The sequence below is a fragment of the Pipra filicauda genome, unplaced genomic scaffold (assembly GCF_003945595.2).
Source record: "Pipra filicauda isolate LSUMZ 115617 unplaced genomic scaffold, ASM394559v2 scaffold10_size6260569_pilon, whole genome shotgun sequence".
In the NCBI taxonomy this organism is placed as follows: Eukaryota; Metazoa; Chordata; class Aves; order Passeriformes; family Pipridae; genus Pipra; species Pipra filicauda.
This window is the reverse complement of record NW_024103541.1, coordinates 652,339-670,064: the sequence shown is the minus strand read 5'-3', so window position 1 is coordinate 670,064 and position 17,726 is coordinate 652,339. Positions and strand designations below refer to the sequence as shown.

The window sequence follows — 17,726 nt, the reverse complement described above, 5'->3', positions numbered from 1 at the left end:
AACACCTTAACAAAAACTTCAAAACAAAGGCAGCTAAAAAAATATTGTTTGCCATTTCGTAGGCTACATTTGCTTACTGAAACATGCAGTGCTTCCTGCATGTTTTCCTCCCCAGAGAGAGAGGCTGGGGAAGGAAGAACAAAGAGGAGGGAGGAAGGGAGGGAGGGAGAAGAGTGCCTTCACCTCGTTCAGGGCACTGAAGCTTGTACTTTGGCTCAGCTGCCTGTGAAAGTGCAGCCTGACTTGCTCAGAAGGATCTGAGAGCATTTAATCAAACCACATCACTCTTCTCTATGTAAACACAGAGAGCACTAACACCTACTTCAGAGAGCAGGTACAAACTGGTTACTTAACAGGAGGGATGGATCATCAGCAAACTTGACTCAAACCAACATCTCAAAAAAACCTTCTGGGAGGGTTACCTAGGGCAACAGAAAAATGCCAGGAAAGCAGCACACCCCTTCCAAAAAGAGGGTAGACTACACAACACCATACACATAGTAACCTACAGATAAAGACAACTGAGAAACATTTCAAGCATTTATGCCTTTTACTCCCATTGATTTCAGAAAATGTCACCAGGCTGCAATCTGCATACATGCACCTCTGCCCCTATCTTTATCTCACCGCCCTGTCACACATAGGTTTATATATAATAAAGCAGCTGCATTTCCTTTACTACCCCCCAATATTACTCACTCATATTCTCAAAAATTCTGCAAACAGACCAAGGCAAGTGGAAGACTTTTCAGAATCATCTGAACAAAACTCAGTGACTGTGCCAGGGGGAATGAAGCCCAAGTACCTGTATGTTTATGTTTACGTTGGGACGCTCGGTTGGCACAGGGCTGCTGTGCTCTGTCTCCAGCTGTTTCAGTTTTAGGAATGTGTCTTCAAATGCTGAAAAAGATAGGAAAAAAAATCATCTTCCTGATGTTATTGTGGAGTTATTTGCCTTGTAACTTGCATTCTTCCTGAATACTAATTACATGGGTTTGAAGTTGTGCAAAAAAGCACAGGGATGGGAGAATCTGCCTACTTGCTCAGGCTTCAGTGCAAGTTTCAATCCTACAGAGTGTGTGTACCTAATCACAGTGCTCTGCACTCCTGCGAGTTCATCTACCCAACAGGGAATGAGCAAGCACACAGACTTAATTGCTTTTATGGCTGCACTTCACTGTATTTGTGGCTAAAGTCAGATCCAACAAAGATCTGACTTCTCCTATGTACCTCTGTCCTTGTAAATAAGCTTTGTTGTCCCAGTGGTGGGTAAAACTGTCCTTATGCATATAACCTAAGGGAGCTTCTAAAACAGTTCTGCATTTTTGTACGGAAACACTCTCATAGCAACCTAACTATTTAACTTTGACCCCACACACCATAATATGAAAAAATCTGTAAATTTGCTTACGATCAGAGTCTGCTTTTTCAGCAGCAGTTTCCTTTGTGCCAGGATGAGGGCAACTAACAGTCTCTTCTGAATCTCCTGTTGCCAAGCCAACAACCGGACGGCCTATGGCATCATCAACACAAGTTTCTGGCAGCTCTGTGCTGTCTAGCAAATCAACAAGAGGGATGCTGCAAAGGCAGAAAGATGGGCAGAGATAGGCAGAATCATGTTACCACTCTTCCTGTAACAAGAAAAAGCTTTGACACATGCAATCTCTTTTTTCAAGCTGTCTTCTGCTAACCAGATACATTCTGTAAAAAGTATTTCAGGTAACTAAACAGACATTGGCTCTCAGTGAGCTTAAAAAACATGACAAAGGGAACATTTTATGTCTCTGTAAGTGACTTCATAAAAGAACAGGTCTGTGTTGCCTACTGCATCATCACACAGCAGTGGAAAAAGTGAAGTGAGAAGAAGGGAAGTTTTTAAACCATTAAATACACTTTTTGGAACAAATATTTGAAGTTTTCCTAACAAACTCAAGGTACCCTTTAGGATTTTTACATGAGAAAAAGAAAAGTGAGAGGGAGGGAAGTTGATATCAAAAAAGTTGTTCGTGCAGCACTTCACCCAACACTTGCAAGCAGAACAGAGGGCAGAAGGGTGCACTGCACAGGTCTGCATTGATGCTGTTATGGTCAGGCATACCTATAACTAGCTTCAGTTTTGTTAGCTTAGGCAGAGACGTGAATGAAACTTTAGCAGTTACAATATTTTAAGTGAACCATAGCACGTATGCTGTACCCTGTAAGGATCACTTGTTTCACCTCCTTTGCTTTCTGATGGAAATGTCTCCTTTTTATTTTGCCCTACGAGCTGTACTTACAATGAACAAAGAAAAACAATTATAAAAAGAAAAATTATATTATGATGCTTATGTTGTGCAAGCATTCAGGAATCTCATACATCTCTTCCAAGTTTGGGAGCAACTCTCCTAACAGCAAACTAACAAACACAGGAACAACTGCTGCAGAACAAGAGGGTTAATCAGACACGGCCTGTGCACATAACTGCACCTTGATTATTGCCCATTTTAGTCTCCAATTACCCTTACAATCAGTTTGGTTGCAATATTAGTTTAAGAAGAAAAATCTATCACTTTTGAAAGTCCCTAATATGAGAACAATGACACCAAGCAAGTATCCACAACAGAACTTACCCTTAAGCACAGACAAGAGATGCTTCCTACTGGGCAGTTTAGACCAGTTTCTCCCTTACCACTACCAGTTTAATGCCCCATGCCTCTCTCCAGCCCCTGGAATCTGGAAGCAGTGCCCTGTTGTCACTAGAGGCTCCAGGAAAAAAACTCTCCCCCTCCAGCACAAGCACCCAAAAGAATCCTTCCTATGTTAAATATATACCTCTGAAACAGATTACAGGATATCACCGTTTTAGTGCTAATAGTGTACGAATCATCTTAAGACAATTAATTGCTGTGAGGCAAACTGAGGTCACTTGCTTGATTCTCTTAAAGCAGTGGAATAAGAAGCTACTAGCAAAGCAAATAATAGGAAACTTTTCAACCTACTGTGCAGCCTCTCTGCACCACTAATGAGGAAGCAGTAGATAGTCTTGCAAAGGGGGAATGATGGATACAGAGATTTTTGTTAGAAGTGACAGACAGGAGTAGATGCTTTTCCAACTAAGGCAACAAAGGAAGTGAGACTGAATCCCATACCTTACTATCAGAGGATGATGATGTATGAGAGTTTTCTAATCTTCACATGAAGACAACAATTTTCTTCCTATTTTCTTAAGAGTTTTCTGCAAATAGCCTCCCAGTTGTTTAATATGACAACCATTACAGAAAGTTCAGATTTTGTCTGCAGCACAGAGAGGTGCTGACACCATGTGTTGAAGAAACTTGGAATAAGTTCCCATGAACTCTACATCAGAGAGGTGATGTAGAGCATCAGTAACACTTTGTGCTTAAGTCTTCTAATTATTTTCTTAGCATTGTAGCACAGTGGACAGAAAATGAGTGAAAAATGAAATTTATCTTAATTAGAAAACTGCTAGGATAATTACACTAGCCTTTTCCTCCCCATGACAACTGCAGTAATATTTACGAGACAGACAAGAGAGCTGATTCAAGAACTTGCCTGCTACAGATCAGGGCAGTCTTAAAATGTGACAACATATTCAAATAGCACACTCAGGGTCTAGTGTGTTCCAAAAGCTGCTTACACTGAGGTGACCAAAGTTTGTATAACAACTTATTGCCATTTGTGCCATGGGATGGAGAACTGGCTGAGGTAGCAAGGACAACCAGGGTGAGACCCTGCAGCTTCACCCCTGCATCATGGCAGGGCCTCAGGGAAACTAAAGGAATTTTAGGTGGACTCAAGGAAGCCTCAAAGGCCAAGATTCAAGTAGGAATTGACCCCATCTTGCCTTCAGACCCACTGAAACACCTACTCAGCTACCCTGAGATACGCAGTCAACAAGAGGAAAGTCATACTAGGGAGACTCTCAGCCACTGGAATTTGCAGGCACAAAAGACGAGCTCTCCAAACAGCATCAAAACATTTGAGGCCACCCAGACTCTTCACCCTCTTCAGAGCACCTGCAGGAGGACTGCCATGCTGGCTTCATAAACAGCCAAACTAGGGAAATAAAAAGCACAAGATACTACTTGCATCACTACACAGAATTTCTGACATCTCTTACAAACACACTGATGAACTGTCCCACCAATCAGGGCTGCCCAGGAAAAGTAGGAAACAGTCAGCTTGCCCTTCTCAACAACGAAAAGGGCACTAGCTTTCCACGTTCCTGTATTTACCCACGTACAAGGGGATATTTTGAACTTTGCACAGCAGTAAGTGCCAGGCTTTGTGTCTCCAGAATCAACTTCTACCAGCATATTTTAAGAAATACTCTGAGTAGAAATGCTGATAAAAGATACCAGGAGTTCATGCCACATAAATAATTATGCATATAGGAATAATGAAGACTTGTAGTACATGGAAAGGTTTAACCCAGTAATAAATCACACAGAAGTCATTATATGCTTAGGGATTTCACACAGTTAGGGGAGTAGCTACTGCATTCTCTCTTCCTTTTTCCTGACAAATATATTGATATTAGTATGTACCACACAGCACTCAATGCATAATGTGACTGAGAAAGCTGTCAGTTACAACTGGCGTGGTTTTAATTTCCTAGTTGAAAAGCAAAACCATACTTCATGCTAGTTTATGAAATACAATCTTCAAAATACAGTAACTGAGTCTGCTACAAAAGAGGTAATTCTCTTACAAACAATCTAATTGCAAACAGCACGGTGTACCATGCAAGTTCATTTATTTTTTCAAACTGGTAGTGACACAGAGTAGTCTCTGACACTGACTCTGCAAGGTAGTACAGCAGTATGAAGTTCTTTGTTAATTTTCTTAATTTTGTTGCATCCAATGTTGTACCTGAAGGTAAGAAGAGTAGTGAATTTAAACCTTTTGAGATTTTTTTTCCTAAATAAAAATGCAAAATATTCAGAAAAAAAAAAGAGCTTCCTTTTCCATTAAAGTGTAGAAAGCAAAAGGAAAAATCCTGGGGATGAAAGATCAGACAAACAGAGACAGCTCATACACATTCTAATCAAGCAAGTCCCACATTTCAAGACTTCTGCTGTCTTCCATTTGTTTGAAGATAATTCTGAATACTGACATAGCGCAATATGTGCAAGTCAACAACTACAGCAAAGGTTGAACCTTTTCTGCAGCCAGCACCTTGGGAAAAGGTGCTGGCTGTAGAACATTCAGGGATACTAAGCAAAGCAAAAAAAAATATTACCACCACCCTGTTTAGAAAGACATCTCTGTGCTTCCTCATTGCAATTCCTAGAGCATGTGACCTGTCCCTGTAAAAATGCAGCTTGGTGCTGTTGGGATGAGCATCTGCTACTGAGAGCTGTCACTCACCCTAATGGATACTAAGATAGTAATTCTCCTTAAGTCAATGAAGGCACATCAAAATAAGCCCAGCACAGAGGAAAATCTACCCTCAGGTTATATGCAAGATTCACAGCCACGTGGCAAAAGCACGAAAGGTACACCACACTGAAACAATTTAATCCTAAAGGTAGATGGATTTTAGGCAACTAGGGCTCAATCTGTCATGCAAAAAATCTACTACAAAAACCTGTGTCACAGTTTTAATTACCTAACTTACAGTTAATTCCAGGGCAGTCCATGACCATCAGGAGGGTCACCAGCCCTCTGCTCAGCACTGGAGAGACACCCCAGAGTGCTGTGCCCAGCTCTGGGCTTCCCAGGACAAGAGAAACATGGACATACTGGAGGGAGTGCAGCAAAGGGCCATGAAGATAACAAAGGGGCTGGAGCATCTGAGACAGGAGGAGAGGTTGAGAAAGCTGGGGTTGCTCAGCCTGGGGAAAAGAAAGCTCAGGAGGATCTCACCAATGTTTATAAAAACCTGATAGAGGGAGTAAAGACAACAGTCAAAGTCTTCTCAAGGAAGCCCAAAGAAAGGACAAGAGGCAGTGGGCACAAACTGAAATACAGGAAACTCCACTTAAACGCAAAACCCCCCCCCACCTTTTCTTCCTGTAAGGCTGGTGAAACACGTCTCTCATAGCAGGTGTGAAGTCTCCATCCTTGTAGATACTCAAAACCTGGCTGGCGTGGTCCTTGAGCAACCTGCTCTACTCAAACCTGCTCTTAGCATGGGGGTGGACTAATTATCTCCAGAGGCACCTTCCAGCCTCCACTACTCTTTAATTCTTTGACAGCCTCACAAAACTTCTCTGATACCCGAGGAGTCAGCCACTACTTGCAGTGGCCTGACCTCTACAAAAGCACATCTAAACTCAAAACTGCAATAAAACAGTGATTGTTATTGCAACAGTGTTCTTGCATTTTAAATACAAAAGTATCCCAAATTCCTCCATTCAAATTAGTGGCTTTTTCTCCCTCAACTACAGAGACATTTAATGATATTGTTAAGTTAAAACACCTGTTTTCATTTGCATATTCTTATGCAACTTTATAAATAATAAAGGAACACATGGGTTTGCTTCACTCCAGAAGTTTATAACATCCACCATGCATAATCTAAACCTAAAAATAACACAACAGATTGCTCCTATCACCTTGGTAGATCTCACAGATCTTTAATATACAGCTTGCACATCCTTTTTTTTTTAAGCAGAGTCATAAAATAGACTTTTCATTAGCAATCTCCTTCCCCCTGTCAGATGCAGGGGTGAGGAGACAAAGTATCTCAGGCAATATTAAGTTATGTCTTGGCTGACACTTACTTTCTTGGTTCTTCTGGGCTGAATATCTGGAAACAATATTTTTGGGCTCTGTGGCAATTTGAAACATAGTGAAAGAATCTGAAAATCATTCAAGCACCTTCTTTATCCTAAAACCCAAATATAAATTAATTTTAAAAGCCCTCTATTACAGCTTTTCATCTTTTTTTTCTTTATAACAGGTAAAGAATATTGCAATTTAAAAGAGGCTAACTTCAGAAAACACATGAAAACACAGTGTGTTCAAAGGTAAAGGTCTGTTCTTCATGTAGTTAAAGGCCCCCAAGAACACCAACGAGCCATGAAGCTGGAGTCTTAACCTCTGACTTAAAAATTAACCCTGAGAATCATATGGTTGAACTGGTGTCTGTCAGGAAATATTTCTGTTTCTTTTCAACTGAAGCACAGCAGCAAAAAAGAAAATGTTTTAGAAAGAAAAAGATAATTACTCTTTGCCTTTTTGGGAATTCTGCTCATTTTATTCTTAAAAAAATGAAAATAATTCTATTTCATTTCCAAACAATATGTTTCAGAAGAGGTCTTATTGAAAAAAAAAGGTTAGTTTTCAGATCAACCATGTACTTAGATATTTTCACATGACCATGGTTCAAAAGGAGGGGCAGTTACATCCTCTATTTCTCTTAGATTTTTGAAACCACATTATAACCCATTAGTTTCATGTGTAGTTTTATAACAAATGTGACTTCCTGCATGGCTTTCAAAGATAAACCCAGCTAAAAAAAAAAGTAAATCTTTCAATCTTAAGGAAAACCTTAACATAATTTAAAAGATCTATCTAGATATAAATATAGATAGATATATATTGTTTTTAATGTAAGAGTGACGTGTGGCTTCTGGTCTATATGTTCTTTTTTCTTTGAAGACTAAATACCAACAGCACAATATGCAGAGCCTTTGTCATAAAGCTTTTCTCCCCCTCTACAGTCAGCTTTGGGTCCGTTGTTCTTATCTCAGAGACAGCTCAAGGGGCAATTTCTCAGGCTCTGCTGGGAAGCAGTCCCAAGCTCCAGTAAGGCCCACATCTCAGAGGCTGGTCATGGTGGTTTGGACAGCATAGGCACCAGCACTGCTGTGCATTCCCGCGTTCTTCGCATTGCGCTCGTGGACGAACGCGGGGCACTGTCCGTCCGCGCCGCGGGTCCTCGGCGGGGCCCACGCGTCCCACGCGCTTCCACCACGGAGACACCGGTCGGCAGCGTCAAAGGGCCTGGAGTGTTGGGGAGCGGGAGGGGGCACAATTAGTAAACGGGCACGGAGGAGGAAGAGGGTGGAAAAGTAAGGCAAAGGTAAAGATAAGGAGATCGATGCGAAAAGATGAGGAAGAAGGGCATTGCTGGGAGGTAAACGCTGAAGGAAGAGGCACGCGATGTATGTGTATGTGAGGACACTGCCAAATAAACCCCTTTTCTGCACAGTATCATGCACATTTTTGCACAGTTCTGAAATGACAAGTTAAGCTCTCTCATGTATACATTGCCTACACTTACCAAATGAAAAGCAAGTTATATTTCAAAGTGCTTCACAAAACTGAGTAAGAGCTGTGTGCATTTTACAGATGGGAGGAAATAACGCAACGGAGGAACAGGCCTGCCAAGTATACAGCGTGCTTTGTTTGCAGAAAACAAGTTTAAGTGGCAGGTCTAAATGTACAGCTGAAACCAACATCTGTAAGCAATATCAGTTTTCAAAGTCACTGGAAAATGCAGATTCTAATGCAAGTTTCAAAAAGAAAAGGAGAAGAAAACAGAAACTCAGAAAAATGAGCATTACTATGCAGGAAAAAACAGTAGAGCAAACACAAAGAATTCACAATTTAGGTGACTAAGGGACTAATAGTACTGAAGAAGTTGACTGCAGCTATGACTTGGATTAGCGTAAAAAATTTAGTTGGCAAAGGACCATTTTACAAAAGGTCACAATACAAACTAAGATCTTGCTTTCTAATTTTGCATATGAAGGCATAATGGTTTGTAAATTTTAAATTTTGAATTACTAAAATCAAACCCACAGAAATGCCATGCACAGTTATGGCTAGTCTATACCATAGTTGGAATAACGTCCTCCAAAAGCTAGAAAAAAGAGCAAGGGAGAACACTCACCACTTTAAACAGTGTTTTGAAAAATATTTTTATGCAGGAGCCCTTAGCTAGAAAACTGAAAGGCTTTAGGCACAAGCATCTTTAAAGCAGCAAGGATAAGCAATTTACTGAAACAGCTGAATTTTAAAATACTTAAAAAATGGGCGATGATCAGGTGAACAGATAACAGATGTTATCTGTTGTCTGTGTAGCACTAGGATCCTTCACTGGTACGTTTTAGGAGCGGTTGATGTGAAGGTACAGTCAGGTATCAAAAAAGTGCTTGGAAGAACGCACTTCATAAACTATTGAAGCAAGGACATTCCTAAAACAAAGGTATTCCTTCAGCTTAATGTAGAAGACTCTACTTAATGAGCCAAATCTAAACAAAGTGAAATGATTGTTGCTGTTCACATAGAGGGGTCAGACAGCCTTCAGCTCAAATTCCACCTTCTCATGTTCCAGAACAGCCAAGCAGCCAGAGCAGGAGCTGGAAGATCACAGGGTTAAGGCAGGGAAGCAGGAAAGCATGCAGGATTCTCAACAGTGGTAAATGATTAATGTTCAGGGATAGTCCTCCTTTAGAAAAGAGACAGGTTTTATATAAAGGTCAACCATGGGTAAATTCAAAATTTTGGTTTTTGTGAAATATGCCAAGGGAGTGACCTGTACATACTGAGGGCTCCAATCCTCAACAGTTTGTTACATTTTTTTCTCATCTCTTTCATGTATGCAATTAAAGGAAAGCTACATCCAACAGCAAGCAAAGAAAAAAAAAAGAAAAAAAGAAAAAAAAAGAAAAAAGAAAAAAATCCCCTACTTATTCCACAATAAGGATGAAAATAAAAAACTTTTGTCTCCTGTCCTATCTTGGCACAGAAAGAGCTTCTTGGAAAAAGACTAAACTTAGAACGACACAGTTCATGTTTTAGGCTTCCCAGACTTGCAGCTAATATTCCAGAACACTTTCAGATCCTGCAGACCAATACAGCTTTCCTGTACTGACAATTTTACAGGAATGGAGCAAAGTTAAAAAAAAAAACAAACAACAAAAAATCCCACACTAAAATCCTTCCTATCTGGCAAAGTACTTTCTACAATCTGGCACAATTGCTGTTGGCAGCTGCAGCATTAACATTTTAAATTAAAGGAAACATTGACATTAGGATGGATCTAAGCTGCAAGGTAGCCAATACAGGCACCTGCCAAGCAGAGCACGGAAACTCATGAGGTCGGGACCTTACTTCTAAACTCCTTCAATCCAACTATCTACCAAATCCACAGTCCAAAAGATTTTGGTGTTCTCAACGATCCTTGGCAAGCTCTCTCTAAAAGAAGACTATTTTTCTGACAGAAAGCAAAGGTAATTCATGCAGAAACAGGCCAATTAAAGACAGTAGCAGTTGGAAGGAAATCTTGTTAGCAGCACCAAGACACCCTTGCAGGTGCAATAGCCAAGTCACAGCCCCTGGCAATAAATACATATGTTCTGGCAATTATATTAACTAATCCCACTTCCCATCTAGGCAACCAGAATGTAGCTCAATTGCTGACTCATCTCCAAACTGTTGTCTTCTTCCTACAGCTGGATTTGCCCTTTATTACAGGCAGTACTGTTTCCAGTGGATACACTAAAACCAGAAGACAACCACTTTCAACAATAATTATATGGCTCAAAGACACACAACACATTCGCAGTACAAGCACTGCACTCTCAATTAAAATGCATCAATTGCCAAGAAGCTTGTCTTCTTTACAACACGCTGTTTTGGGTTACATGCAGGTGTATTTCACATTCACTCCCACTCTTCTATACAAAGGCTACATCCTGCAGCAGCTGGCATATAAGCTTAGACGCCTTGACGATGTTATGACAGACAGGCTTAAGTTCTTAATCCTAAAACAGGCATACCAAACCCAAAACTGAAACAGATTGGCTATAGAGCCCTCTCTGCTTCAGAACAAAAGCAGTGAGATTTCAATAAGCAACAGCAGCCTTGCAAATACGAGCAGGAACAGTAGCACCAGATATCAGATATCCAAGGAGAGCTGCTTGGAGCAAGAGTCAAACATCTCCACCAAAGGAAATACAGGTTTCTAGCACTCATCTTGCAATTAGGCCAAAACAACAAAAATAAAACCATATTGAGAATGCTGAAGAATAAAGAGACCACCACCTTTCACCCACCACCATGGAAGGAATCGAGCGATCAACAGGATCCCACCACAGACAAGCACAGAGTTCAGATACTAGATAAATCAAGGGCAAAAGAAAGAAAAACAGCATTGATCATATATTCTGATTGAAATTCCAATAAAATGCAACTCAAAGCAGAATTACCATCCCCCTTATCATCCCAAATCAGTCGTATGAAAAGTCTTTAAATGAATACGGTTTATGAAATTAAAAGACATCTGTCATCGTACTGTTAGAAACAGGTATCATCTACTTTTAAGAGATACTGAAGCAAAGCAGGTTCATATGCCTGACAATGGCAGAAAGACTTTTTCTCTTGAGGGTTGAAACTGCTTGGGATAAGAGCTTTTGTGTCACTCCATTCCACTGTTACTGCTCCTGAGGAGTCTGGCAAAAGCCAGAACGATCCTTCTAGGATAAGCCATATTGCCTCTGAAGGCACAAGAAGCTGAAGAAGTTAAGATGACATGTGCACAAGAATTGGGTTGATATATGTCAGTTTCGATTTGAAAATAGCTTTGTAATATAGAATTAATTTAAGAAAAGTTAAATTATATGTACATTTATCTATCTTCAAACAAATCATCCTCGTTTTGAGATGCATCCAATCCATAAAACAAATACTCTGATTACATGAAATCAAAGCTCTTATCTTCAGCTTGTGTCATTTTCCTCAAGCTCCCATTCTTCCCAAGATCATGAGAAAAGTCACCCACTTCAAAAGGTTCAAAAGTGATTCACAAAGATACCAGTTTACAAGATTCTGTATTATCCTAAGAATCAAGGTAAGCCCTTGGGCCCATGATACCAAGCAAAAGGTTACAAAGGATACTGTGGCAAATGAGAAGGACATAGCTCTCTCCAAGACTTGAAAATGCTACTTCAGCCCGTGAAGAAATTTTCTTTTGGTTGGCAGTGACTAAGTCACACATAATTCATAGGAAAAAATCAGCTGCATGATCACTAACTTGATTGTCAACTTACATAAAGATACAAGGAGAGCAGCTTACTTAAGTACAGATAAAGGAATAGCTACTTGAATCATGCATAAGCAAACAAAATCCACTTCCCAGCAAAGCAGAACATACCACTTCTTGTCTTGCTGGCTGGCTCCTGGGCTCCTTGGGAGGTTTTCTATTTCCACTAAGACTGGGGTGGAAGGAACCGCTGTTACAACAGGTAGGTTTGGTTTTGCATTCCAGCTCTTTGGAGACAGAATATAAACAAGTTATTATACACAATTAATGACATGATGACATGCTAAAGAGAACAAACCAGATCACCACTCCTTATGCACGAAACTAAAGCAAGGCCATTGTCTTCCCTTACTTCCATAGCACTGGATACCTATGCCCAGTCTTTTCCAGTACTGCACACAGTACTGGGATCATAGGGAATCCAAGGCTGCTCAAAGATTCTGATAAAGAGCTCTGACCTGCTGTGTCCTTTTTAAGTTCATGCAATAATGCTTTCCCTTCTGTAGGAAACTTTTTAGTAATGACTGGCACCTTTGTGTTGCATGCCTTTGGGCTGCCATTTGAAGCATAACAGCTCCTGAAAAAAAACACTCCTTTTGCACAGAAGGCAAAAGGCTGGGCAGAGTAGCAATCTATCAGTGAAAATTGAGTATTTTAATATTAAAACAACCCAAAATCTTGTTTCCACCAATATGTGACCCCTCCTGGTGCACTCTTCATCTGAAATGCTCCAGAAAGCAAGACATTGTCTCTCCAAACTCCAAGTCTTTTTTTTTCTGATACACAGAGTTACTTTCCACTAACATCATCCATTTTCAGTGAAACAGGATATTCTGTGCACAAGTACTGAGGAGACAGGTATCTCTGATTTCCTTCTCAATTTCAGAAAACAAAGAATTTTTGCTAACAATGTATTCTTTAATTTATAGGTGCATTCCCCTCTTTCAGACAAAAATATACTGTCACCAGGAGCAACATAGGTGCTAATGAACTACACCCCCACCTTTTTTTTTTAATTTTAATTACCATATAGAATTAATGTGCTTTGGATAATAACAACTCTCACACAAAAGTACTTTGTGTACCTATGAAAATCTGTATCTATAAATAGTGTCATTTCTAGAGTACTGGGGCAGGGGGTATCTTCCTTACTCCAGCTAAATTAACCAATTGTCTTGCTTGTCAATTAGCAGTCATTTCTTGGTATGCAATTTAGTAAATTAACTGTTTTAACTTTCAATTGGTCAATCACTGGATTTTAAGAGCAACTAACAAAATTCTCACATCTGTTGAAACACATTAAAACTACCTTTAAAACCAACAAAAGAGAGTCCTTACTTGTGATCCATTAGTTTGGCTGATAACAGCATTGTTTGCAGTACTGAAAGACAAGAACAATTTAAAACTGAGTCAGATCAACAAACTGCTTTTGCAGACTGATAGAACTGTAAAGATTTTCAGAAAGAAACAAGAAGACTAACAAAGATATTTTCAAAGTATTTAACTGTTCTCACAAAGAAAACTGAAAAACTTACACTTTAGGTCAGCTGTCTCATTCTGTGTAGCTAAGAGTACCACATTATTTTTTATTTGTTCAAGCTGTAGTTTATCTGTAACTCATCTGGTTTTTCCTCTTCCTTGCCTTAACTAGTTTGGTTTAAAAAGCCTTCCTAATTCAGCAGTAAAGTGGGGCACGTTTAAAGCAAAAATTATACAGTTTTAGTTAAAGTCCCAGCAAATACGACGTTGTTTCAAGTTCACCTACATGCTGTAGATACTATGTTCCATAACTAGAACCCTTCTGATTTGAAGCTTCACATCACAAAGTTTATCACAAAAATTTATGAGTTTGTTCTGCATACAGAATGGACTCTAATGGACTTAAAAGCAGCTATTCAAAGTTTTGTGCACAGCAGCTCAGCACAGCATTAATAGTAATTCTATATTATTAAATATTTATTGTATTTGATAAATTAAATATCTATTCTTGATGATTTCTGAATCTGCAAGAGACATCTCACATTTTCAAGAGATTTAAAAGCATTATACCTTATACAATAACTATGCATTATAAATCATGCAAAGCAAACTTTCTCCCCAGACTTCTAATCTTCTAAAAAAAGGTTCCAATCTCCTACGATCCATTAATCTGCTGATTTATGGTCTGGACAATAATTATCCAATCTGGCAAGGTGACAATTCAAACAGATTTCTGTATCTACTTCAGTGACTCTTTAGAACTATTTTATTTAAAATACCATAACGTCAACACTGAACAAGCTGTTCCTTGTCTGTTCCCTACTTTGTCCTTTCTCTATTCAGAGAATGTGGAAGCTACCACAGAATAGTCCACATATAACAGAAATATTAAGGAATGCCTTCTGGGTAGTACCTTCCCCTGTGCTGAGTTAATACAGAAGAATGGAACAACATACATCTTTCATGATGCATTTTAATTAGCAACACTGAAGTGTAGAGTTTCAGAAATGGCACAGCTTGCTGTGGAGACTAACAACAGTGCCACACCTAGGTGCAGATCAGGAGACTGCAGTCTTATCAGAAGAAACTGCTCATGAAGTTTCTCTTTCCACTCTCAGAATGACTTAAGCAGCCTGAAACTCGGAGAACGGCTTGACAACATAGCATGATGAGAGTAGTCATTAATCAAATAGTTGCATTTTGCAGCAGAGGATCTTTAAGCACTCTAATGACACCCAGTTTGGAAGAATACTTTCTCATTTTATAAAAATAAAAACCAATACAGGATGTCAAAGAGAGCAACTGTAGCCTTGTCCCCACACTTCTCAGACTTCTCCCCCTCTCATGCAAGAATCAACCCTCCTGCTACAAACAGAAAACGTTCAGCTGTATTGAGCACGATGTTTTGAAATGTTATTTTGACATTCCTTGCCCAGCTCGTCACGGTGCTTAACATCTATGAGCACCTACTTTTTAAAAAATAATACGGTTGCAATTAATCACTGTGATGTTCACAAGTTATCAGGGCAAAGGACAAAAATCAGAACTGAGTGACTTAGTTCCTTCACTATCAGTGTTCTTAGTTCCTTTTAGGCTTCATACCTTAAGGAAGGGTATGAAAACTGTGTGATTCAGATACATATGACTAATTTACATTGCAACAGCAAGTATGAACTTACACATTCAGGAAGACCTTCGGTACAGAAATAAAGAACCAAAAGGCCTCCTGCTTTAAATGTTGATCGCGAATAAACATAAATACTTAAGTATATAAAAATAAATGCAATAGAATAGAATATAAAATCACTACCCTATTTCAAATATTTATTTTACTATCTTTTCTCTGTGACCTTCACTTGATGATGTATTTCATTCACACAGCCAGAGTAGGCAAATTCCAGAAGGAAGACATTCTCACACACTTTTACCTGATCTCTTTACATGGCAGCACACAGAACTACAACTCATATCCAGCAAGAATCATAGCTAGTCATAAACAAACTTTTGTGTCTGCTAGTAAGCAAGTCTGGCAAAATTATCTATGTGACGACGACACAAGAGCTTTGCTTTGAACGGTGGTTTTTATGTAAAGCAAACAAACACAATACCCATGGCAAAATCACAGTTAAGAGGCTATCACTGTATATCCTCCTTCTGCAGACACATGCTCAAGTACAGGTGGCAAACATCAAAGAGAGAAACTCAAATACTGGAATGCACCTTACCTCGTTTCTTCCAGTTTAGCAGTGTGTGCTGCGAAAATATAAAGCGTTAATTAAAATTTATTTTATAATTAGGTTATTAATTAAATATTAAGTATATGATTAATAAAAATAACCTAGCACTGCCTAAAAGTAGGCAACCAAAAGAGTAAAAGTTGCATGCATCCCACATAAATCTGAAGAGCAAACCAAGGAGTCAGACTTAAGTTAAGCATCTGAAAGCAGACATGGCAGTCACACTTGACCTGTGCAAGAGTGGGAATAAGAGACAAAGTATCACCTGCTGTCAGGTTGTGACAACAGACTGCAACCCCCAACAACAATGAAAAAAGCCTCAATGACAAAAATTTTTAAGTCTATTCATAAATTTCAAGTATTAGCATTAATATATCACTGCTTCCTGGATCCAAGTTTTCCATCTTCATACTGAGACCTACTGTGCAATCTTCACGGGTGTTTTACCTGCAGAGCAAGCTGGAATGACATGCTTTGGAAACAAGCTCTTTCTAATAAACACACATGGTCTCCTAAATAAGTAAAAGAAAAACTAATTTTGCAAATTCAAGAGAAGGGCAAACAGCTACAGAAGGATTCCTACACAGAACTTCTAAAGGAGATGATTACTTGATTCTCACATTGGATTATACTTCTCAGAATGGAAGTTCTTTTACCTTTCATTTGTAGGGTTCGTCTTGAATATCTCTTGCTGGGCCGTCTTTCAAAGGATGCTGATCTCCTGGCTTTGTTGGTCTTGGTGGTTTGATATTCCGTTTTCCCACTAAAAATGCCATGCAAAAGTATAAAGCAATAAATCACTTATTTTTAATGATGGAATAGAAACACTGCTCATCAAAAACATCACACTATTTTCAATTTGTAGCCTAATATCTGATTTCAGTTCTATTAAAACACCCCAAAATTCATACCTCAAAGGGTCTTTCATAAAAGAGGGAAAGAGTTTTACAAACATTCTAATATTCACCCCATTTTCCTAGGACAAATGGTTGTAGTAATGACTCCTTAAACCTTAAGCTGTTGATAAAACACGCTTGCCCTTTGCATATTTCTGTGGTCACAGTGCTTGATGTTTGGGAGAGCCTGAAAAATGCTAGGAGAGAGTACAGCTTAAGTAATGTTGCTGAAGGTCATAAAGAAAGATGATAATAGGACTAAAAAGCAGCAACTAGATGCTCATGTTCCCAGATAAGTATTTCTTTCCAAGTTTGGCCAGACTCTACCCCCAGGGCAGTGGCACCCTCATGTTCTGCTGACTCCTCGGTACCACCGATCTTTTTTGAAGAAGACTACGTGGTATTGCTACAGTTGCTGGAAATGGAAGAAAGATATATGCACACTGCCTGGGGTCATGCCCCATCCCCTTCCACATGTTCTCACCAACTCTGCTGTGGAATCAACACCGTCCTGCAGGCTACTCTGGAATCACAAGCCATTCCATAGACTGTTACATGCACTAGGTAGTGCCTTACACAGAACAGGCATTATCTGAGGTTTTTGAAGCATTACCACCCCTCAAACAGCTGGGAACTCGAGTCAAAAAACTTGCAATGTCCCCAGCTGTGCAAGTTAATCATCCATCCTCTATGGTATGTTTAAAAAAGTGTGGCCTTCCAAGATAAAGTGATCTATGAAACACAATGTACTACATATAAGGAATATAAACCTTGAGAAATCCATATGATTTAATAAAACCAATGATACAACTCACTCAGCTTGCAAGTTTCACTGTCCTAGATGAAAGAAAACCAAGTTCTCCCCTGTTTTCCTGCATAATCCAAGAACAGCAGTAACTGACAGAAGGGAAGTGCTAAATGACAGACATCACTGACCTGTATCGGAACCGAGACCCCAACCGGATGAAGCCTGATCGACTTGAGCTCTTTTGGACAGGACCTCGGAGGCGGAAGAAGGCATGATGTTCCACTGCACATTTCCACAAGTGTTTGCAGGCTTTGGGATGATCCAGTCTAAAGACAAAAGTGTGCTCCTGCTCCTTTCCCTTAAAGCAC

The 17,726-nt window shown here is 39.5% G+C and overlaps 1 protein-coding gene across 4 annotated transcripts in view; it reads right to left on the bottom strand.

Moving 5' to 3' along the window:
• The window catches only part of EPB41L5 (erythrocyte membrane protein band 4.1 like 5), a 57,856-nt gene that overhangs the window by 14,406 nt on the left and 25,724 nt on the right, over positions 1-17,726 (bottom strand). For all 4 annotated transcript variants that reach the window (XM_027725575.2, XM_027725574.2, XM_039381595.1 and 1 more), the window contains exons 12-18: positions 17,547-17,716; positions 16,371-16,477; positions 15,703-15,730; positions 13,337-13,379; positions 12,110-12,225; positions 1,412-1,578; positions 806-900 (exon numbers count right to left, since the gene is read on the bottom strand). In XM_027725575.2, the coding sequence (XP_027581376.2) occupies positions 806-900; positions 1,412-1,578; positions 12,110-12,225; positions 13,337-13,379; positions 15,703-15,730; positions 16,371-16,477; positions 17,547-17,716 (726 nt within the window). The remainder of the gene's footprint in view (positions 1-805; positions 901-1,411; positions 1,579-12,109; positions 12,226-13,336; positions 13,380-15,702; positions 15,731-16,370; positions 16,478-17,546; positions 17,717-17,726) is intronic.